General features: G+C 37.4%; 1 protein-coding gene across 6 annotated transcripts in view; it reads right to left on the reverse strand.

Moving 5' to 3' along the window:
* Positions 1 to 24945, reverse strand: part of STARD13 (StAR related lipid transfer domain containing 13) — a 116378-nt gene that overhangs the window by 86505 nt on the left and 4928 nt on the right. The window contains exon 1 of one of the 6 annotated variants that reach the window (XM_058185158.1): positions 2018 to 2327. The exons of 2 other annotated variants lie outside the window; for them this stretch is intronic. In XM_058185158.1, coding sequence (XP_058041141.1) covers positions 2018 to 2186 — 169 coding nt within the window. In that variant the 5' untranslated portion in view covers positions 2187 to 2327. Of the gene's footprint in view, positions 1 to 2017; positions 2328 to 21802; positions 21874 to 24945 lie in introns of those variants that run through there. 3 more of the 6 variants (XM_058185155.1, XM_058185157.1, XM_058185161.1) reach the window with 3 other exon arrangements.

A 24945-nucleotide genomic window follows, 5' to 3' on the forward strand; every position in this document is an offset into this window, starting at 1 on the left:
TAACGCTTTCCAGATAAGAGAAATTCAATACAACATAAGAAAATAATTTGTAGATATGTTATTGTTTTGCACAGTGTATTATTGATTCAGATATTTAGGTAATTTGGTTAAGAATGTATTCAATCTTAATATTCTAAATTTCTAACCCAAAATGCCATACAGTGCAGTATTCAGGATAAAAAATATACTAAAATCAAGCTAAATAAAAACGCCAGTGAAATTCATTTTATACAAAATAAATACTAGAAAAAACATATTTTGCATATATAACAAACAATATTAATGTTGTAGTATGATAGCGATGTCAATTTGATTCTCTCCATGTGTATTGCTTTAGAACATAACAACCTAACCCAGAAGATCAATGTTTCCAACTAAAAATATTAGAAATGAAACACATCTTCCTGATTATTTTAGAGCAGACAAAGATAAGAGAAGTAACCAAAAAGCCTTTTTCTTGTTTTCATCAGCCACATATTATTGAGCAGACCCCCATGAAACTGAGCAAATCTTAACGAGTCGAAATCACAATGAACGCTTCTAAAATGATAGGATTTATATCCTTACTTTAAAAGTTTATATATTCTTGAGGAATTAAGCTCTTTTTAAAGTTTTAATGGGAAAAATACAATTGGAGGCATATAGTTAAATATTAAAAATACCTATCATCATATGGTTCCATTACATTACGGATATGATCTTGACGTTTTTGAAGTATTTCTTCTTTTTTTCCTGGAAACATCACTTATAAACGCAGACTAAATTTATACAGCTTGGAATACTCACATAAGCCCAAAAGGAAAAATTGTTTTTGGTCACAATTACGCATGACATAATATCCTTCCTGAAAGCAGAGCTACAGCAAGGAGCAGCATCCTCCAAATATCCCCAGTTCCTGACACTGTACTGAAAACAACGGTTTGCTCCATTGCCAAGGGAATAATCTCCTTCATCAGCGGCTTATTGCTGAAATATGCATGGTTCCTTAATAAATATAATAGGATTTCCCTTCACCTCGCATACAACTTCAACTGAACAGTAATAACAATTTAGATCTGCATTCCAAAGGTCACAGCTCTCACTGCAACTCCCTATTAAATTCAATGAGATTTACTACTGAGTAAACATACATCATGCACCCAACTAGGAAAATAAGAAATCACACAGAACTTTGTTACTCTTGCCACTTTTTACGATTTAATATGTGCTACTGGTATTTAGTTGATTTATTCTAGGCAGTATTACAGGTGCCTTGGCTTCCCGTTTCTTACATATAAGTGGGAATATGGGGGCACTTGATATCCTCTCGTCAGATATTTCACTTCACTTCTGAAATATTCATTCAGATTGTGTGTGTGTGTGTACATCATCAGCTTTTTGCACCAAGGTTCCAAAGTTCACTTTGATTATACGCAATTTGACAAATGGCCCATTCTGTTAGCATCACAATTACACAGATTGGAAGAAGAAATTGACATGCCCAATGAGGGTGCTTGAGTGGCCTTGAGATTTCCACAAAATGTTATGTGCTTTAGAGCATGCGTTGTGAGTCCTCTGGAGACATGGGTCCATCTATTCTTCTTACCTTTTCTAAATTATTGAAATAAGTACAGGGAGAAATAGTAATCAATAAATGGATTTTTAAAAAAAGAAGATCTCAGCAGTTCCTTCATGTCTGTATGGGAGACAATCTGTCATGTATGGTTCTGCCACTCCACATATTTACTGCACAAGGGTAAATTGAATTAGCAATTAAAAACAGACAATTGATTGTGGGGAGACTGTGCAGATTTAGGCAGAAGGATAATACTGCAGAAATACAGTGCATTTATTCATACATAGCACATGCGCATGTATATTTTAGGTTGAAATTGAAATGTTTCATTCTGACTGCTTCCAAGAACCAAAATAACTAAACTAGACAAATAGCACAATATGAAATACTGACCAGATGATTTAAAAAAGAAGAATAACCCAAACGTTTGTTTCAGTTAAAAACTCAAGGCAAGTGACTCACCCTGTTGAATTTTAGTCAGAAGCTGTTGGCGTGCTAGGATCCTACTTTTCCTGTATGGAGACCGTCTTGCAGTTTGATCAAATAGCAAGTACATCTCTTGGCCTTCTGTTGACATAGCATTCACACAGAGGCAGCCTGAGTCTGATGTACTAGCCATCTGCCTAAACATCTGTGCCCCGTTTTTTTAAAAAAAAACCACACAAAACAAAAACAAAAACAAAAATGCTGCTGCACTTTTCCTGGGTGAGAATTCCTCAATCTAATTGAAGTGCCGAGAGGAAAGAAGAAGGAGCTGCAAAGAGCAAGCAATTTAAAAGAGAAAAAGAGGAGTGCCAAAAAGCTACAATTCAGGATTCCAACTTCCTCACATGATCGGAAAGGGCCAATCAGTCAAAGTCAAGAATGTGAAAGTACACAGCGTGCCTTGCAGAGGAAAGTGAAGGCTGTGCAGGCACTTGTAGCCACATATCACACCGAAAAGCAAACACAAACGGCATACTTTGGCACTGGGGAGCTGTGATAGGAGAATTTTACGGAACGAAGGAGGAGAGGTATTCATTCTGGCACAATCTTAAGATAACTTTTTCCAGAGGTTTACTTGTAGCATTCTTTTGTCAGATGGCAGTAAAAATTCCCTCCATTATTCAGGAGTTCCTTTTAACGCTTCTTTATACAGCTCTTCAGAAATAGTCATTAACATACACGCACCCCAAACATATACACAAAGCTTCCCAGCTTGCATCTTACTTAGTTGTTGTGACTGTTGCAACCTGCTGATTTCTCACTAAGCTGTTTTTAATAGATACATCCAGTGGTGGGATTCAGCCAGTTCGCACCACTTCAGGAGAACCAGTTGTTAACTTTCTGAGCAGTTTGGCAAACTGGATGTTGGACGAAATCATTAGGGCAGAGAACCGGTTGTTAAATTACTTGAATCCCACCACTGGACACATCACCTATTTAGGACTGGGAGACAAGTCTGCTAGTTGACACATTGGTTGGTTTGAAGTGACACTGGTACGATGTGGATTTACTCAAAACCAAAGCTGAGTGAAGATTATATCTAGCCCTTTTATGTCCTTGAGTTTAAGTGTATCACCAGATCTTCTCTGTTATTCTCTGTTCTTGTTCTCTGGAAGATGACATGGTTGCATATGGTGAGTTGTTTCATCAGAAGAATGACAGAATGAATTATCCTATAATACATATGTGCCCAGCAGTGATTCCCAGCAGGGCACATTTGGACTTTTGAGAATATTTCATGAGTGAGTCTCCTTAAAGGTTACTATTGCCACAGAGGACATAGCCAGTGACAAAACAACAGTTACCATAGAAGGAAAATCACTGAATTGTTTTCTGCCACCTTCTGCTCTTTAACCTTTTCTTGGATAGATAGACATACTGTACTTAGGCTACAACAAGCCATCATTATACTTTTTTAATATCACCTCCTGACAGGCATTACAAAATGTTGCTGGGCATATTATTACTTATGATTTTATGTTGGGAATATAAGCACTGTAGAAACAAGCATCATTGAATCAACCTTCCCTTTTACTGCCACTTTTGAGAACAGGGATAGTTATGGACATCAATGGCCAAGCTCCTGCATGACAGATTACATTTACACATGTGGTGAGGGAATAGTTACAATCAGAAAGCCCAGAAAAAGAAAAGCTTCTCTCCCCCCACCCCTCCTATCCCCCACAACCTCCAGACCTTCACATCTCTAGAGGCATATGCTGTTCATCCGTTATGCAAGATTGCAATGGCACAGAAAGATGTCTAAAGATTCAATTCCATACAAATCTGCTTGAAGATAAATTCAACCTCTGTTCTATGTAGCTGACGCCCACATAAAGTGCACAGTGTAAGTATCGTAAGTCATCAGATAAATCTAAATGTAAAAATCAGTTAAATCTGATGACTTTTTCCTTGCATTCTTCTAATATCCTGCCCTTTCCTAATTTATATTAAATGGAGTGAAGTAATTATGCAGAGACAAATTACAGAATAGTCTGTTCTTAGTTAACAATACTCCTAAAGGGAATGACATTAAATTACAAAGCAGTTAATACTGAAGAGGTATTAGAACACTAACAATAAACTGGATGACATAAATCAGGTTTATTGAGATCTATATTTTTTATTCTTATATCCTTTTAGTATACAGCTATATATTTGACTATGTGTACGAATAAATGCTGTATGAGAGCAACGTAGCTTATATAAATCCCAATTTAACACATTAAATTAAAAACATTTGTAACTGAAGCTTCATTAACAATCATTTTACCATTATTTCTCATGAGAATAATTTTTCTATGCCAAAGTCAATAGAGTTTATCCTATTATAAAATGAAAAAAGCAAAAAATCCCAAAAAAGTTGGTTTAGCCAGGAAGACCATCTACATTTCCTAGTTTTATCATAAATTAGTGGGTAAATGCATTGCAAATCAAGTCTGGAAGTTGACTCATGCCAACTAGACTTCTTTTCCAGTTCGTTCTTTTCCTGCTCATCCATTTACTCTGAAGAACCAAGTCCTACTTGGAAAAGCAGCTATTCTAACCAATTATACTTAACTTACGTATCTAGATCTAGGGTAATAGAATTTTAGCAAATTTATTTTATTTGTATCCTCTTTTTACTATTTTTACAAATAACTCAAGGCAGTGAACATATCCAACACATTTTCTTCTTCCTATTTTCCATGCTACAAGAACCCTGTGAGGTGAGTTGGGTTGGGACAGAATGATTAGACCAGGGTCACCCAGCTTGCTTTCATGGCTAAGGTGGGACTTAAAATCACACTCTCCTGCTTTTTAGAATGATATCTTAACCACTAGATACCGATTCCAGTAAAAACTAAATACTATAGCTATTATTGTTGGTACTCAGCTCTACATGGATGACAGGTACTGCACTACCATAGTATGCATTGTCTGGCTTATAGTAAAACAGTAGTAGGATGACTTATAGAAATAGCAACCTAAATCTGAATGCGGGGATTCTTTTTTAAATGTACCCATAAAAAGTTTTTGGAAGAGTTTTCTTTCTTTCTTTCTTTCTTTCTTTCTTTCTTTCTTTCTTTCTTTCTTTCTTTCTTTCTTTCTTTCTTTCTTTCTTTTTTGTGTTCTATTTTTAGACACTGTTTTTTATAGTGAATAAGAAGTATTGCACTGGACTTCAAAACAATGGTGACATGGAAATAAATGGCAGAATAAAGTTCTTAAAATACAACAGAACTTTGAAAGCCAGGGAGCTGCAGATGAAATGCAGCTGCTCTATGTAAACTGTCTTGACAAAGATGTTATAAAAATAATGCATCTATTCAAGGAAATTTTTACTCATAAATTCGCCAATCCCAGATCCTTAGCTTGATATAGCAGCCTTCAAATGAAATTCTGGATTCCTTTCTTCTTTAAACATCTTTACATTATCTGAGCAGGCTACATATTTCTCTTCATATTTAAAACATGATGATCTGATCAAAATTTTATAAATAACACAGGTAGTCCTCAACTTACAACAGTTTGTTTAGTGACCGTTCAAAATTAGAAACGGTCTAATGAAAAACATGACTTATGATAGTTTTTCATACTTATTTATTTATTTATTTTATTTTATTTGCATTTATATCCCGCCCTTCTCCAAAGACTCAGGGCGGCTTACACTATGTATGACCTGGGGTAGGGTCCAAATCTCGTTGCTACCAGTTCGCTCGTGTACGCACACGTGGGGCACTTCTGCGCATGAGCAGAAGTGTCCGGGCAGGTGGGCGGAGCCTCCCGCTGCCACCACTACCGGTTCGCTTGATCTGGTACGAACCGGTAGCAACCCACACTGCTTATGATCTTGGCAGTATCCCCATGATCATGAGACCAAAATTCAGATGCTTGGCAACTGGTTCATATTTATGACCATTGCTGTGCCCCAAGGTCATGTGATCTTCTTTTGCGACCTTCTGATAAGTAAAGCCAATGGGAAAGCCAGATTCCCATTGAACAACGAGGTTACTAATTTATCAACTGCATTTATCAACTGATTCATTTAAAAACCGTGGCAAAAAAGATCGTAAAATGGGGCAAAACTCACTTAACAAATGTGTCACTTAACAACAGAAATCTTGGGCTCAATTGTGGTCATTAGTCAAGTACTGCCTGTATAATAAAATGTAGTGCAGTTGTCTCTTTAGGATTTATCCTAATTTTTGAGTTTGGCAATGGGGTTCTGGAAGAACAGCAATGGCTTCCTATCACACAGCCAAAGATTCAATAACACATCAGAACAACACTCCTGTAATACACAAACCTCTATATTGCTATATGTAATTTTCAAAGTATTGAGAATAAAGTTATCTTAAAATGAGGGCAAGAATAAATTACAAGATAATAAGCATTTTTACTCAGAATTATGTTCTACTTTTGGGGGAGATTGTTACTATTAGAAAAGTAAGCTAAATATAGAAATGGATTTTGATTTCAATATTTCAATATTTAGGATTATTTTCAGAGTTTATACAGAACATTTACCCAAAATAAATGCGGCATGATAGCAATGTATATAACACTACCTTATATACAAAATATTTTTATCCTTTCCTGCAAACCAGAAAACCTGCAATGAAGTTGAATAGTTGAAGAGTCAAAATAACCAAAGAAAGTCATTCTTCAAACAAAGTTTCTGGAAAATATGACATCTGTTTGCACAAGATACAATAATGCTACCCATTTGGGCAGCTTCCAAAGAAAGTACAGCAGATGTAATTTCTCTTCATGGAGGACAAGTCTACCAATGGCTACTGTCACGATCATGTTACAGATGCACATCGTATAAGAGGCAGAGTGCCAGGGGAGAAATGGTCCCAGTTCGGACCAGATTGGCTGATCTGGTAGCGATGGTGGTGGGTGGTTCGGAGAACTGGTAGCAAAAATCTCTGCCCCCCCCCATGCCCAGCTGAGCCACACGATTGTCAGAGCCTTTTTTTAAACTTTTAAAAGCATTTTTTTACAACCTATTCGGCCGAAAAAGTTGTTAAAAAATGCTTTTAAAAGGTAAAAAAAAAGGCTCTGACGATCACAACTGAGCCGCACAATCATCAGACGCTTTTTTTTACTTTTAAAAGCATTTTTTTACAACCTCTTTGGCCAAATAGGTTGTTAAAAAAATGCTTTTAAAAGTAAAAAAAAAAAGATCGCGCACCACAGCTGATCACCCCCACGCGCTGTTCTAGTTACTGCATGCCTCCTTTTGCCGTGTACTGCATGCGCACCTCACATTTGGTGTGTAGTGCGCACTGTGCATGCGTGCACAGCGAACAAACTGGTAGTAAACCAGTTCAGATTTCACCACTGCAGAGTGCCCCCTTAGTCCCAGACATTCCATAACACCAGTAGTCTATTCCTATACAGTTTTCGTCCTTACATTAAAAATGTGTAATAAAAATAGATCAAAGTACTTCACTGTATGATTCAATAAGTATTACAGGGGTGAAATTCAGTTACCTTCACTACTGGTTCACATGCGCCTTTTGCTCATGCACAGAGGGTAAAAAACAGGACGTGATGACATCCGGGGGGGTGGAGCCTCCCGCCACCGGCACTACCGGTTCACCCGAGCCGAATAGGACCGGCTGAATTTCACCCCTGATGCTATAGCATTTATGTAAAGTGAATTGATATGGAAAATATGTGAACATATTATAGGCATCTACAGGAGCTATTTTTTAAAGTTTAAATAAAAAACATGCTGACATATCAACTTAGGTTAATGCTGTTAGAGCACTTAAGAAACTGCTCTCTTAATTATTTTTTCTGCCAAAAAAAAGCAGTACTTTGACAGCTTTCTGTACCCTGTCCCTCTCCAGATATATTGGCCATGTTGGCTCAGAATTATGGGAGTTGGAAGGACACTCTGTATCTTTAAAGGCATCTGCTAAGTAGACAGAAACATGAATTGCATTTGAAGGAGAGCTTGAAATCTAAATGTAGATTTAAAATCCATCATGTAAAATTTAAGACTGTTTTGACTGTTATGAATGGACCAATTGTGAGATTACTGTATATTTCCCCAAATTTATAACATTTATTCTATCAGATACTATAATATTCTAGAGCTTTAAGTAATTGGTTTTATTATGTATCTGTATAACGCAAAGATTTAAGTATTAACCAACTACAGATCCTGTATTTAATTTGCTTTCTATTTACATTAATTCCCCAAGTTCAAGGGGAATTTTTTAAAAAACAGCAATAAGAAAATACATGACTATTTAAACAAAGAAATTCAAATCCGCACAGGTCACCTAACAAGATGCCTTCCAATTTCAGTCCCAAGGGCTCAATAAAATGGAAAATTTAATCAGATAACATCCAGCGTTTCATAAATAGTGGCCCCAAACAATAAAATTTTAAAGCATGGTGACTGTTGAAGTGCAAAGTGATAAACAGTGAAATAAAAAAAAAATCTACCTTCAGCTAAACACCATGGAGCATTGACAGATTCGAAAAGCAATTTTAGAGTTGTGATATGTAGTTCCCAGCACAATCAGTGTGTAAAAAAAACAACTGAATTCTATTCGGAGAGGGTTAGGAAAAATGCTGATGCTGATCACAAATCTATGAGGTGATCATTCTGAAAATACTGTGTCACATTTTAGATTCATGTTCCTAATGAGAATATAGTGTTGTAGAGCATGAAAGCTGCATAAACTGTGAAAATAATTACAATATGTAGTAATGGCCACTAAATTGGACATAGTTTTTAAAAAGCTGACCAATTCACGGAGGATAGCCAGTAGACTTGCTTAAAAAAAAAACAAGCCTGCCCTCCCCCAACGTCATTGGGATGAGGTGCTGTGCATATATTTATTTCATTGAGATAGCTAGATGGCATTTTTGCAGCAAACACACACAGACACATACACACAGAGAGAAAGACAGCACAAAGCACTGTCAACTTTTCTTGGAAGTGAGCATAGAATTATGATACTAATACAGATAATACAACTATCTGTATTTATAACTATATGTCTTAAACTTTGAAGGAAATCAACTGTCCATTATGATTCCCTGTGGAGAAAGAAATTTCCCACTGCAAGGGCAAATATCAAAACTTGGGTATCGAATTTTGTGTACCTAGCCCCTGTCACCATGAAATGTGTTCTTTATTGACTGTTAACACAAATATGCATAAGAGAAAGGAGGAATGCAAACAGTAAGGTTAAAAGGTTGGGGAACTCATAATGTACCAACAGAGACATTTACACTTTAAGGCTTTATTTTGAGGACAAACAATAATATCTTATCATTTTTAAACAAGTCTGAGTTACTGTTCTGTCAATCTACTGATAATAAGTCCATATAATAAATATCAAGTAGGAGAGATCAGTTTGAAAGTATAATCACACAATATTTTGGAACCTTTTAGATAAAAAGTACATTATTTTTCAATTAAATTATTTCTTTTTCTATTACAGAACCCATAGGTCAAATAAGAACTATGTACTTTCAGAACTGAGCCAACATGAATGGCAATGCAATGGAGCTATATGGAACAAATGAAAATGAAAGAAAGAAAAAAAATTAGTCTATTTAGTAGGCTGGCTAGCTCTAATACAATTATACACTTACATAATATAATAAGTATTCATATGAAACAGACAATATTGCACACAGTCAAAAGAGACTGATACAAGTAAAATTTTCTTTTCTAGTGAAAATTAGGATTATATGGATGGACGTATAATGCTGACCACTAATATATTTAAAAATAGGATGAGAGAGTGTCATCAACCCAAGGGCCAGGTTAGGTACCTGCACATAACCTACAGGGAACAGCTACTCTTCTCCCCAAAATCATCTCCTACAGCCAAGGATCTGACCACTGAATGTTTATTTATTTTCACATTTTTGAACTGTCCTTCTTTCTCAGAGACCGACTCTGGGCGGTGTAGAATAAAATGTTAAAATATAGAAACAGCACATAAAAATCAAAAATTTAGAATTTAGGAGGTGAGGATGATTAAACCCTGTTAAAATTTTGTTAAAAGGGCAAAGAGAGGGCTATCAGGCACTAACCGGCCCCATGGTTGCGTGTTCCTTTGGGCTCACCATGCGAAACCACAGGACCATGTCTGGAACCCACACTGCATATCGGACATAAATACAATAGAAAGAGTCCAGAGATATTTTACGAGAAGAGTCCTCCACTCCTCTAGCTGCAATAAAATACCTTATGCCACCAGACTCCAAATTTTGGGCTTAGACAACTTAGAACTATGCCAACTTCAGTCTGACCTAAGCATAGTACATAAAATTATCTACCGCAATGTCCTATCTGTTAATGACTACTTTAGCTTCAACCACAACAATATACGAGCAAATAATAGATACAAACTCAAGGTAAACCACTCCAAACTCGATTGCAGAAAATATGACTTCAGTAACAGAGTGGCCAATGCCTGGAATGCTTTACCTCAGGGGTCACCAACTTTTCAGACCTCAGGGACCACTAAATTAATAATTTTAAATCCCACAAACCACTAATATTAATTTTTTAAAAAGATAAATAGTATTTAGTGCAATATAAAAATGCAAATAATTTTTCTGCGGACCACCAAATTTTTTTTGCGGACCACCAGTGGTCCTCGGACCATCAGTTGGTGACCACTGCTCTACCTGATTCTGTAGTTTCTTCCCCAAACCCCCAAAACTTTAAGCTTAAACTGTCTGCTGTTGACCTCACCCTGTTCCTAAGAGGTCTGTAAGGGGCGTGCATAAGAACACCTGCGTGCCTACTGTCCCCGTCCTAATGTTCCCTTTTACTTATTCTTTTCATGTATCCAAATTATGTTTATATTTTTACCTGTTATCTTATATATGATTGACAAAATAAATAAATAAATAAAAAAATAAAAATAAAAAAATAATTCCTTTTCAAAAGGCCAGGAGAGTGGGTGGGGGCTACCTCACCTCCAGGGGGAGAATATTCCACAGGTCAGAGAAGGCTTTCTTCTTCCTAGACCCTGCCAATTGAAATTGTTTAACCGACAGAGTCTGCAAAATACCTTTCCTGCCTGACTGGATGGGATGGGCCAATGGGACAAAGACTGTTCTAAAGATAGCCTAGCCCCATGCTAGGTACAGCTTTATGGGTCACAACCAATACCTTGAATTGAACCTGAAAGCAAATTGGCATTCAGTGTAGATTGCAGAGCAAAGGTATAACATTTGTCTTCTTTGGACATCCAGAATTGCTCACGTGGCTGCATTCTGCACCAATGGAAGCTTCTGGATACTTTTCAAAGCTAGCCCCATATCTTCTTCCATTGTAAAATCACACTGTACTTCTCTATGCATAAAGAATTGCATTAAATTGTGTCCCTTGGCACAGAATGGCCCACTATAACAGAAAAGGGCAGTCACATTCTCCATCTTTGGAGAGTTACAGTGCATTCATTCCCTGAGACTAGATGAAGAATCTATGGTTTTTTAAGTTAAGAAAGATACAGAAAAATATCTTTGAATAAAAGGCAGAATCCAAGATGGATTGGGAGTTTAAAGATCAGAAATGGGAATCAAGAGGAGCATTATACTTGCTGTACATTTTTTGAGTACTCAGCAGAGAGATTTTATGAGAGAGTCAAACTTTTCTATTTCCATTCTCATTAAGGTATTCTGAGCAGGAACTGGAAATTTAGCCCATTTAGTTCAAGTATTACAGTTATGTACCGTATAAGGAGTGAGATGTAGTTTTCACTCAGGTCCTCCAAACGACAGGAAAAAACTTAAAGCTCATTGGTTAAGCTGTCTGGCAGCCCTCTATAAAAGAGGACACTGCCAGACTAGCACTCTGTTGGGTTGTACTGGTCTACTAATAAAGAGCTGTTGTTACTGAAAAAGCTGTGTCCATCTCTTCCTTCATCAGATCTAACAATTACATCACAAACTTAAATTTTATCCACTTGCAACAGATGATTGTCTATTTTATGCTTGAATATATTAATATCTCTCTGTTCCATCCAACTGTTGTGGCCAAAATCTTCTAAGCTTCTAAATCTTCTAAAATCTTATAATATATCTTCAAAGTAGGGAGGACTCTTAATAAAAAAGGGGAGGAAGGTTTTAGAAGGAAGAAAAAGAGGGGAAAATTTTGCTGTGAAAATTTTGTCAAGGCTATATTCCTCCTTGGGGTAGCAAATGCATTTCAACTCTGAAATTTTCCTAAGCCTGACCCTTGTTGGCTAAAAACAGACAACTACTGTATATAGTCTAATTTAGCAATACAATCCATATGTATTCTTTTCCATACTGTGAATTTATACATTACACTGATTAAGAGAACTACAAATGTCTACTGGCTTAGCCTTCTGTAAGCTTCTTTATAAAATATGTAACACCTCATGGAAAAAAAGGGCAAGTAAATGCTGTGTTATAAAAAGTAGCCATATGGGAAGGTAAGTAGAAGAGCAAAGAATAAAAATAAATTGCTAAATGTTAGTATTGGACACATATAAATATACTGCAGGAGAATGAAACTGAGAGCTTTTTTGTGCTGGTTTTTTTTCTGTAAGCACAGAAAATAAAAAATAGGATGACTGAACATATGAATTTGGCCATGAGAAAGGCATCTTCTTGTCACTGCTTGTTAATGCCATTCCCAGAAACTCTCTTAACACCTTCTATTTATTTTATTCCAACAGCCTTGCATAGACAAAGGAAGTTATTTTGAAGGCATGTTGTCTCTTTGTCACTTGGATAATGTTTTCTACATGGAGGTTATTGTAGGGAGAAAGGAGAGAAAACAGCTGCTGAAAAAAACTCATTTTATTCCATCCAATTTTCTCTGCTGCTGTTTTGTTCTGATCAAAGAATGTTGGCTGTACAAAGTAAAAGTAATTACCAAGAATTTGGGGCATTTCCTTCTTGTGCCTGAATGAACACCTCTATCATTTCAAGACATGCTTGCTTAAATTTACATTTGGATGTAGACTATGCTAAATGTCCACCTTGAGAAAGGATGGAAGGAAGGATGTGGCAGAGTTATTTGTTAATATAAGTGGTGCAGAGATGGGATTCACTTACCTTCCCTACCGGTTTGCAAATGTGAGCACGCACACGCATGTGCATTATATCTGGGTGGTGGCCAGAGCCTCCTGTAATAGCCGCTACCAGTTCGTGCGATCTGGACAGAACTGGCTGAATACTACCACTGAGGTGGTGGTAAAATCAGAGCCCTGCTAGAGTCCATTTGATTGAGTATACTAATTTCAGAGGTTACCCCTCGCTTTTTGTTAGAAAGAGTGACTATTTGCATCTTGTTGCCAATCTGTAATTGGTTTTCTTATAGGGAAAGATAAAAATCTGCTTTTAGAGTGGCTTTCAAAATGAGGCTAAATAAAAATGAGGCATAATCAATTACCTTGAGATGCTAATAGAAATCCAGTTTTGGGAAAAGTTCTGGACAGAACTTATAAAATGAGAGAAAAAAATATCATTTCCAGTCTTCAGTTTTTATGTTTTATAGTCAGACAATGAGAATTATTCCAGCATGAATTATTGCAGACCTGCTTGCCAGCCAGGGAAGCCATTCAAGCCTATATCTGATTAGAGAAATAGTGCCTGTTTTAGAATAGAGTATGAGTGCCTTACATTAGAATACAATACATAAATGACTCTTGAACAAGTGGCAATGCACAACTCTTTGTATTTCAAGAATATAAGTAAATTTACTTTTTCATTGTGGTCGTAATCATGAAAAGTCGCTAAATGAGGCATTTGTTAAACAAGGACTACCTGTACAGTTACGACTTACGACAGTTTGCTTAGTGACCGTTTGAAGTTACAACAGCACTGAAATAGTGACTTATGACCATTTTTCCCAGCATCCTTATGGTCATGTGATTTATATTCAGATGCTTTGACAGTTGACTCACATTTATGACGGTTGCAATGTCCTGGGGTCACGTGAACACCTTTTGCAATCTTCTGACATGCAAAGTTAATGGGGAAACCAGATTCACATAGCAATCGTGTTACTAACAACTGCAGTGATTCACTTAACAAATGTGGCAAGGAAAGTTGTAAAATGGGACAAAACTCATTTAACAAAGTTCTCACTTAGCAACATAAATTTTGGGTTCAATTGTAGTCATAAGTTGAGGAGTATCTGTATTCTTCTTTCACAGTGGCTACTCACTTTTGTATGCATATTCACATTCATTCAATGCCCATTTATTCTTCATACAATATCCTCTTGTCTTAACACACATATTACTTACGTTGCTCTTCTCTAGTGCACTCAACTTTTATGTTTCAGTTGATATACCTAACTCTCATTTTTGTATAATAAAGCAGGCAGAAGGACATTCTCATACACAGCTATTTTCATTTATTTCAACAAACATTTGTTTGTTATTTGTGGTTCGCAACTTGGGTGTCCTCCTGGATGGACGACTGTCCTTTGATGAACATCTGGCGGCCGTCTCCAGGAGGGCCTTTTACCAAGTTTGCTTGGTCCGCCAGTTGCGTCCCTTCCTTGACCGGGATGCCTTATGCATGGTCACTCACGCTCTGGTTACGTCTAGGTTGGATTACTGCAATGCTCTCTACATGGGGCTGCCCTTGAGGTGCACCCGGAGGCTACAGTTAGTCCAGAATGAGGCTGCGCGAGTAGTAACGGGAGCCGTTCGTGGCTCCCATGTAACACCACTGCTCCGTAGTCTGCACTGGCTTCCTGTGGTTTTTCGGGTGCGCTTCAAGATTTTGGTTACCACCTTTAAAGCGCTCCATGGCTTAGGACCTGGGTACTTACGAGACCGCCTGCTGTTACCCTTTGCCTCCCACCGACCCGTACGCTCTCACAGAGAGGGTCTCCTCAGGGTGCCATCCGCCAAACAGTGTCGGCTGGCGGCCCCCAGGAGTAGGGCCTTCTCTGTGGGGGCAGCGACGCTCTGGAACGAACTTCCCCCTGGCCTACGTCAAGTGCCTGATCTTCGGACCTTCCGTCGTGAGCTCAAAACACATCTATTCATTCAAGCGGGACTGGCATAATAGTGTTGAATTTTAATTTGGGGTTTTGTGAATATTTTAAAATTTAAAATTTTAATTTTAATTATCAGCCTTTTATAATCTGCTATGTTTTAACTGTTGTTTTTAATTGTATATATCTTGTGTTTTATTTTTGGCTGTACACCGCCCTGAGTCCTTCGGGAGAAGGGCGGTATAAAAATTTAATAAATAATAATAAATAATAATAAATGATCATATTAAACATCTGCTTTCTATTAGCACTCATAATCTTCTTCAAATTTATCCACCTATTAGTAAATATTCTACTATGGTACCCATATTCATTTACCGTATATACTCGAGTATAAGCCGAGTTTTTCAGCACGTTTTTTGTGCTGAAAAACGTCCCCTCGGCTTATACTCGAGTATATACGGCTTATACTCGAGTTTTTTTTTTTCCTTCTTTTTTTCACATTATACCGGATGGTGCAAACTTGGCGGGCTTTTGCATTAGCGCGGGGAAGCCCTGCCGGTGCAGTGAGAGGGCGGGGCGGGGGAGCCGCCAGCCTTCTCGGCTGAGGGAGGGAGGCTTTCCCTGACCGGTAGCTGCCTCATTTCCCTCCCTCGGCTTATACTCGAGTCCCCAGTTTACCCCAGTTTTTTGGGGTAAAATTGGGGACCTCGGCTTATACTCGGATCGGCTTATATTCGAGTATATACGGTACTTGCTTTACTTTTTGCCATTTATGTACACTTTTAGTAGTTTATTCAATTTTCCTTGTCATGTCAGCAACCAATCCATACTTCTCTTGTCATATTCAGTAACCAATCATCAATGCCATAGTTGTGTAAAACTTTCCATAATTCAATCTATTCATTTTATCATATGCTTTCTCTATATCAATACAATATAAACATTTTTCAATGATCTGCTGAATCTTGCAGTGGGTAATAAATCCAATGAATTAATGTATATGTAATGTTTGTTTCAATATCACTGATATAACCATTCCTCTGCAAATCTTTAAAACACTTTTACCATCGTGCTCTCATTTCCATTTCATTCTAAACCATTCTTTATTTGTAATTCATTTCACTATCCCTGTGACTCCTTGTTTAGCTCAAAAATAACTGCTTGGAAATAATTACTATTAGAATCAATCAAGCTTTCAAGTGAAAAGGTTTAGGTATATAATGCAATATACTGATGGAATGATTATATGCCATCAATCAGCTTTGACTCTGAACAACAGGTAGACCTTTTCCAGGTAAGTGCAGCATGTATAAACCCCCAATTCACTGTGCAGTGCTTAAGTCCCTCAATGGAAAATATGGGCAAGGAAACTTAAAATACTGAAAGAGGAAATGGAAGATGCTGTATCCCCTTTTACCTAAAGCTATGTTCAATATAAGGTTTATACAAGGGGCCTCCAACCTTGGCAACTTTAAGCCTGGAGGACTTCAACTCCCAGAATTCCCCAGCCAGCTTTGCTGGCTGGGGGGTTCTGGGAGTTGAAGTCCGCCAGGCTTAAAGTTGCCAAGGTTGGAGACCCCTGGTCTATACTACCTCTCTCTCTCTCCTTCTTTCTCTCTCTCCATCCATCCATCCATCCATCCATCCATCCATCCACCCACTCACCTACCTACCTACTTTAGGTTTGGTTTAAAATAGAAGTAGATCCCCCCCACTCCAATTTCCTATTTTAGTACCCCTAAACTTTCCAAAATCACACATTGAAATTTGGTGTCCAAACACTTACTCCCTTCCTCCCCTTCTTTGCTAGCCCCAAGCAACACATGGGATCAACACATTATTGATCATTGGGAAGTACAACAGATACATCTTTATTGGATCTCAATATTTGATCTTATGTGATTGAACCTGCCCTCGATCAGGAACTAAACTCTGGGCATTTGCACGTTATACAATGCACCCATCTCTATAAGCTTAGCAAAAAGGCTGAAGCAGGAGTAACATGGATATGGATTATCTGTAAGTGGTATACACTTTCCTCATTTTGAATTTTCAACCTAGATAGAAATTCAGAAATTCCCATATACAGTACCCAAGGGGGAACTTTTTCAGTAAACATTCCCATGCTTTTACCATCAGGATGCAATGTACAAGTGTGTGGCTTATACCTGGTAGGCAACCCAGGATCTTTCATCCTTCCTAATTCTCCTGGGATATGTGTTTATAGGAGTGGGCCTGCTCCATCAGAGCTGATGTCACATTAGGCGCTCCATGATCTTTCCTAGGAATCTCATGAGAAAGGAAAGTCATTGGCCTTCAGGATGAAACATTATCTGGCAAAACAAATGTAGATATTCACTTACTGCTGTTCTATCAGTAAAGGCTGATGAGGGGAATCAGTACAAGATGATAGGGGCTCTCCAGTCTCCATCCCTTTTGGTGCCTGGGTTGCCTGACTCCCCAAAATAAGCATGTCATTTATGGCTGGTGACTTGGATGCCACAGATTTTATTGTCAGGCTGTAAGAAGCCTGTTATTAAACACAGCTGCCTGCAATTACTGCAGGTTCAAGCCCCACCAGGTCCAAGATTGACTCAGCCTTCCATCCTTTATAAGGTAGGTAAAATGAGGACCCAGATTGTTGGGGGGGCAATAAGTTGACTTTGTAAATATACAAATAGAATGAGACTATTGCCTTACACACTGTAAGCTGCCCTGAGTCTTCGGAAAAGGGCGGGATATAAATGTAAACAAAAAAAAAAGTTGTTGTGAAGTTGGATGTCTAATCACTCACTCATTTTAGCCATCAGAAAATTCCTTTAAAGTACCTTACTATCATCTAAGTACCAGTTGATGGCACAGAGGTTTTAAATATGAAGGGAAATGGAAAAGTAAATATAATAAAATGAAAAAAGTTGACAAAAAGGAAAAGCAATAAATTGTGGATGGAATAGCCCTGAACATGAGATTGAATTAAGTCACACTGTGAGATGGGCAATTTCCAAATTTGACAAACAAACAAACAAACTGATACCAGAATCCGTTCTAGTTCTACTACTGCACTGAATAGGTCAAAAGTATTAATGTCTAAGTCGCCGATTCTACTGCAGGAAAATGAGAGCCTTAAATGAACTATCAGTTCTGAATAGCAAGAATGGGAGTGGCGGAAAAGAGACTGAGAGACCTCTAATCCTTTCCTGTCATCTAACATCTGCCACCTGACAGTCCTAATTAAGCTTCTGTTAGGCTGAATTCACTTACATTATGTTTAATCTCACTTTCCAGTACTTTTTCAAAAAAGCAAAATCAGCATGAAAAACTCTACTTTTTCCTCCTTTGGTAACATCAGTCCTCAGATGTCTAAGGATGACATGTGACCCTTTCTTCTAGCCTATATCTTCCAAGTACTACAAGCACTGATACACTCAAACTATTATGTTTTCTGCAGGTAGAATACACACAGATGAAAATGTCGTGTTGTTGATAATTTACTGTATTTTACTTCAGACAAATTGTGCTTGTAGTCCTTCAATATCATAATTTTACCATAAATTGAAAATACAAAACTCCCCCACTCGTTCCATTTAGTTTCCTTGCCAAGTACATGTTGTACATTAACGGCACATTTTTTTCCTTCTTGGCATTTTCCCACCAGCACGGAGTCTGCTTTTTTTTTTCAGATCAATTGAGTGTTGATCTATTGATGTGTCAGGAATTGACTGACTGGCTTTTTCACCTGAACCTTATATCATGTGCGAAGAGACATTGATTGGCTAAAGTCACCCAGCTGGCTTACATGCCTAAGGCAGGGTCAGAACTCATAGTCTCCTGATGCTTGGTGCCTTAACATTTAGACCAGGTGTGTCAAACTCTGGTGGCTCAGACTGCTAAGACAGTCTGTTATTAACAGCAGCTGCTTGCAATTACTGCAGGTTCAAGTCCCACCAGGCCCAAGGTTGACTCAGCCTTCCATCCTTCCATCCTTTATAAGGTAGGTAAAATGAGGACCCAGATTGTTGGGGGCAATAAGTTGACTTTGTATATAATATACAAATAGGATGAGACTATTGCCTTATACACTGTAAGCCCCCCTGAGTCTTCGGAGAAGGGCGGGATATAAATGTAAACAAACAAAAAAAGTTGTTGTGAAGTTGGATGTCTAATCACTCACTCATTTTAGCCATCAGAAAATTCCTTTAAAGTAACTTACTATCATTTAAGTACCAGTTGATGGCACAGAGGTTTTAAATATGAAGGGAAATGGAAAAGTAAATATAATAAAATGAAAAAAGTTGACAAAAAGGAAAAGCAATAAATTGTGGATGGAATAGCCCTGAACATGAGACTGAATTAAGTCACACTGTGAGATGGGCAATTTCCAAATTTGACAAACAAACAAACAGATACCAGAATCCGTTCCAGTTCTACTACTGCACTGAATAGGTCAAAAATATTAATGTCTAAGTCGCCGATTCTACTGCAGGAAAATGAGAGCCTTAAATGAACTATCAGTTCTGAATAGCAAGAATGGGAGTGGCGGAAAAGAGACTGAGAGACCTCTAATCCTTTCCTGTCATTTAACATCTGCCACCTGACAGTCCTAATTAAGCTTCTGTTAGGCTGAATTCACTTACATTATGTTTAATCTCACTTTCCAGTACTTTTTCAAAAAAGCAAAATCAGCATGAAAAACTCTACTTTTTCCTCCTTTGGTAACATCAGTCCTCAGATGTCTAAGGATGACATGTGACCCTTTCTTCTAGCCTATATCTTCCAAGTACTACAAGCACTGATACACTCAAACTATTATGTTTTCTGCAGGTAGAATACACACAGATGAAAATGTCGTGTTGTTGATAATTTACTGTATTTTACTTCAGACAAATTGTGCTTGTAGTCCTTCAATATCATAATTTTACCATAAATTGAAAATACAAAATTCCCCGACTCGTTCCATTTAGTTTCCTTGCCAAGTACATGTTGTACATTAATGGCACATTTTTTTCCTTCTTGGCATTTTCCCACCAGCACGGAGTCTGCTTTTTTTTTTCAGATCAATTGAGTGTTGATCTATTGATGTGTCAGGAATTGACTGACTGGCTTGTCACCTGAACCTTATATCATGTGCCAAGAGACATTGATTGGCTAAAGTCACCCAGCTGGCTTACATGCCTAAGGCAGGGTCAGAACTCACAGTCTCCTGATGCTTGGTGCCTTAACATTTAGACCAGGTGTGTCAAACTCTGGTGGTTCAGACTGCTAAGACAGTCTGTTATTAACAGCAGCTGCTTGCAATTACTGCAGGTTCAAGTCCCACCAGGCCCAAGGTTGACTCAGCCTTCCATCCTTCCATCCTTTACAGACTTGATTAACTCCCAGAGTCCTCAGCCAGCAAAGCTGGCTGAGGAACTCTGGGAGTTGAAGTCCAAAAGTCTTAAAGGGACCAAGTTTGGACACCCCTGCTTTATAAGGTAGGTAAAATGAGGACCCAGATTGTTGGGGTCAATAAGTTGACTTTGTATATAATATACAAATGGATGAAGACATAGTGTAAGCCGCCCTGAGTCTTCTGAGAAGGGCGGGATATAAATGCAAATTTAAAAAAAAAAATCGGCGGCGTCATGTGACATATTGACTTTTCCCCCCCTTCACTAAACCAAGCATGGGCGTGGCCAGCATGTGATGCATCCAGCTTTGGGCTGCTAGTTTGACAGCCCTGATTTAGACCAAACTGGTTCTCAATTAACCACACACATGTATTTTATTGATATGTGATTAAGGCTTGGGCTCAGTCATTATTCTTCCTTCTGTTTTTCTAGGCTACCTGTGAGGAGGTCAGATATATTTACTAACCTGACTAACCTGAATGTAATATATTATCTCTAGGCTGATGCCGGCTACAATAAGTGCTAAGTAGTCTAGCAGGGGCACACAGCATTTTTAGCTTAAGGGCATCAGCTTGGGAGGCATGCCAGAGATTGCACTCCTCGTACAAGTACAGCCAAGACAGAACTGGGCAGGGCCAGAACTAAAATTAAATTTAATTAATGCAATCTAATAATTTCCCCTTCATCACATTACAAATGATAACTTAGTGGAAAACATTTGGAAAGGCTCAGAGAGTCATTACTCTGCTAAATCATAAGCTTTCCTTTTTCAGGAAAGAGGACAAAAGATAATTGGCTAAGGCTAAATTGATGCTCACATACATTTGCTGATTTCTCCTTCCAGTGCGGTCTTTTGCACCACTTCCTAAGTCAGTCCACATACCCCATTAATGCTTTTTATTAGGTAGTGGAAGGAGATTAGAACACTGTTTGTCTTATCAGAATTCTGTCCATTTTACTTTGCATCCAAAACAAAACCATGAAATATTGAAAATGTAGTAGATTTAACCTTGCTGTTCAGAAAGATGGAGGAAATAACTCCGTCTTCGTTTCTGTTATACTAAACCTGCTTTTGGGCAGTAAACACAAACAATTCATTATTTAACTTAATCTATCACAAGCATTAGTCTTCGGAGAAGGGCGGTATAAAAATGTGAATAAATAAATAAATTAACAGTGGCTTCACTGCTCTCCCCACATAGGGGAGAGCTCAATTTGGCTTTCATTTAGTATGAATTGCTAATGATGTTTTGTTGCCTCCTGAATGTTTGGGGGGCCCTATTCTAGTGTTTGCAGCCTTAAATAAATAAGCTAAATTAGGGAGATAGCAGTGGCCCAGGCTTGAAGATTATCTGAGCCAGGAAATATGAACAACTACATAGGCATTAGAATAGAATATTTGGTATGTCTTACCTGCCCTGTTCATTTTCCAGTTCTCCTACTACCACCGTTCCTCCTTTCAGTCCTTTAAGCTCTTCTTTGCTATCCCCTAAAACTTCTTCATTACTCAGTAACTTTCTTGAAATATGATTATAGAAAGTGGAGCTTTTTCTTTTACTGAATTGTTTAAAAAGTTATTATTATGTCATATCTGTGAATATCTGTGGCATGTTATTAATCACTGACCTTTTGGTGATCAGGACAATTCTGATAGGATTGAACCTCCCACATACATTCTCTAGCTGTTTGCATGAAAGCACTTAATCATAAGTAATCTTTTTCTTCCCAGAAGCACCCAAGATTATATAATGAGACTCTTTCAGAAGATCTCTCTTGGACAAAGGGCGTCTATTTTTCCCACTGGTGTGACAAGGAATTCACACACTAAATTCCTATTTAAGTTAACCAGAGTTAGTAACTTTCCAAGTCCCCAGTGTACCAAGCAGAAAACAGAACAAAATATCCTTGGTTGGCTTCCTGAAAACATATGGATATAATTGAATATGGTATGTAGGAGAGTATGTACACAGAGTTCACAATGATGAATAGCATGTTTTAAGTACACAGCTCCCACGTTCCCTGTTGAAAATGGTGGCTGCTATCAAATACTTTTTTCATTTTATAGGGGAGCAACTAAATGGCTGAAAAGAATGGTTTTATCTCTTCTGTTTGCTTTTATGAAAAAGTCAGCCAAAGAACATATAAAATACCAACAAATCAATGTCAATATGATGCAGGCAATCAAGAAGGTATTACAAATATATATTGTTTTGATAGTATTTACCTAGCAATGTGGATTTTTATATTTTATATGGTTGTTTTATATATTTGTTGTTTTATTGGATTGTTGTATGCTGCCCAGAATAGCTTTTTATGTGGTGAGTAAATTTGATTAGTAAATAAATAAAATTAAAGACAAGTATGAATGGATTGTACATTTATTAATTCCTTTGGAATTTACATATATTCTGTACTCTTATTAAGCCTTTTAAAAAATTATGGATCATTCACACGTACTGATATGGCTAGAAAATGCTGAGGAAAATCTGTTGGGACTTTAATTCCTTCCAAAGGAGTCCTAGTGCATTATGTGCCTCTCTATTATACTCTGCACATCATAAAATTCATTTTCATTGATTTAAGTGAAAGGCACGTAAACAACAATTTTAGTGTAGAAGTTAAAACATCAGGCTAAAAACTGGGAGACCATGAGTTCTAGTCCCACATTAGGCACAAAACATGAACATGCAAACACACTCACAATGTGCAGAATATCTGAAACAGGAGTGGCATTAACTATTTCCTGTGGGAAGGATTCTTTTGATGCTCTTCCTCCACATTGTGATTCTGATATCATCTCAATGTACATAATACCATAATATCATCCACTGCATTATATCAATACATTCAGATGCTTCAAAAATTAACATTAATTCCAAAATCAATTTGAATAGAATACACTGCCATTCAGTTTCTTTCATAATTGAAATCATATACTTAGATGATCATTTATTATTATTTAGCAGAGAAAAGCAGAATGTCAGTAATTCTAATGTCAGGTTGCCAATCAATTATAAGATACTTTCTGATTAAAAACACACAAGATAAAACGCCCATGTAAAACAATTTTGATAACCTATTAATAATATCCATTAAAAGGTCAGAGATATAATTTATCTGCAAAATACCAAAATAATAAGTAGCTAGGCATCAGGTAAGTCTTCTGAAACACATTCTCACCAAATCCCACCATAGAAAAATTCTGTTTAACTAATTATCCTCCTCTGTAAACTTTTGGAGAATTTGCAAAAATGTTCTTAGCATGCACACAGATGAATACAGAAGAAAGCATTTGGTCCCACCAGCTTCTGTTTTTGAAAGAAACGAGAGCTAAATCTGTAATAGTCATATTACTTCCATCTTCATGCATTTAATAGAATTGATAAAAATCAATTGATAACATTGCAACACTAAAAGCTTTCATGCTTAAGTGAAAACTGTCACCTTTCACCTTGAACTACAGCTTCATGTACTGAATTACATCAACGAGCAATACTCTTTTCAAAAACTATCTTCAGCATCTACCATGCTTTTCCCCCCTCCCTGTTGCACATGTATTATCTTATTTGGAAGATTTCCCCATTTTTGTAATTAAAATCTTTTTAATGAAAGAAAACAAAAACAGAACTTGGAAAGCAGGGTTGATGCCAAACCTATCAATCACAAACAGCTTCAAAGGGAGGAGAAATAAAGAACAAATCATCCTCTTGGATTTAGCCCCAGTCCTGCCAGTTTGAAATCAATGCAATCAAAATAGTTTCTATGGCTTAGTTTAAGAAAAGAAGTTTCAAGTTAAAAAATCTTCATACGAGCTCAGACAAACGCCCATTCAACTTTTGCTTGAAAACCTCCTGTGTTGGAGCATTCACAAATCCAGAAGTTTGACTGTTGTATTGTTCAATCGCTTTCATGGCTAGGAAATACTTCCTTTTTTTTGAGTGTGGATATCCCTATGTAAAGATTCTATCCTTTGGTTCATGTCCTATCTTTGGGACTTAGAGAAAATCAACCATATCCTTCACCTTAACCCATCAAGTACAGTATTTGAAGACTGCTAACATTTCTCCCTATAGCCTTCTCTTCTTCAGGCTAAATATACTCCATTTTTAAAAACTATTCTTCATGTGATTTAGCTTCCAAGTCTCTTACCATTATTATCATTCTCCTCTTATTGTTTTTAATTCCTCAATATCCATCCTGTATTGTAGCAACCACAACTGGACCACAATACCCTTGTAACAATGCAATCTGCCCAGTACAGCTAATCCTTGACTGAACATCACTTGCTTAATGACAGTTCAAATTAACCGTTGTCTCTGAAAAAGTCAGTTACAACTCTGCATTCATATGATCATAGTTCAGATGATTGGCAACTCACTCACCTTTATGACTGGTTACAGCATCCTGCAACCACATGATCACAACTAGTGATCTGTTTCTGGCAAAAAACACAATTGGTTAAACTGGATTTGCACTTATGATTGTGTGATTCGACTTACGACAATGGTAAAAATGGTTGTAAAATGGGTCCAGTCATGTGATGTTTCAAGTTATGA

Source organism: Ahaetulla prasina, chromosome 5, assembly GCF_028640845.1.
Source record: "Ahaetulla prasina isolate Xishuangbanna chromosome 5, ASM2864084v1, whole genome shotgun sequence".
NCBI lineage: Eukaryota > Metazoa > Chordata > Lepidosauria > Squamata > Colubridae > Ahaetulla > Ahaetulla prasina.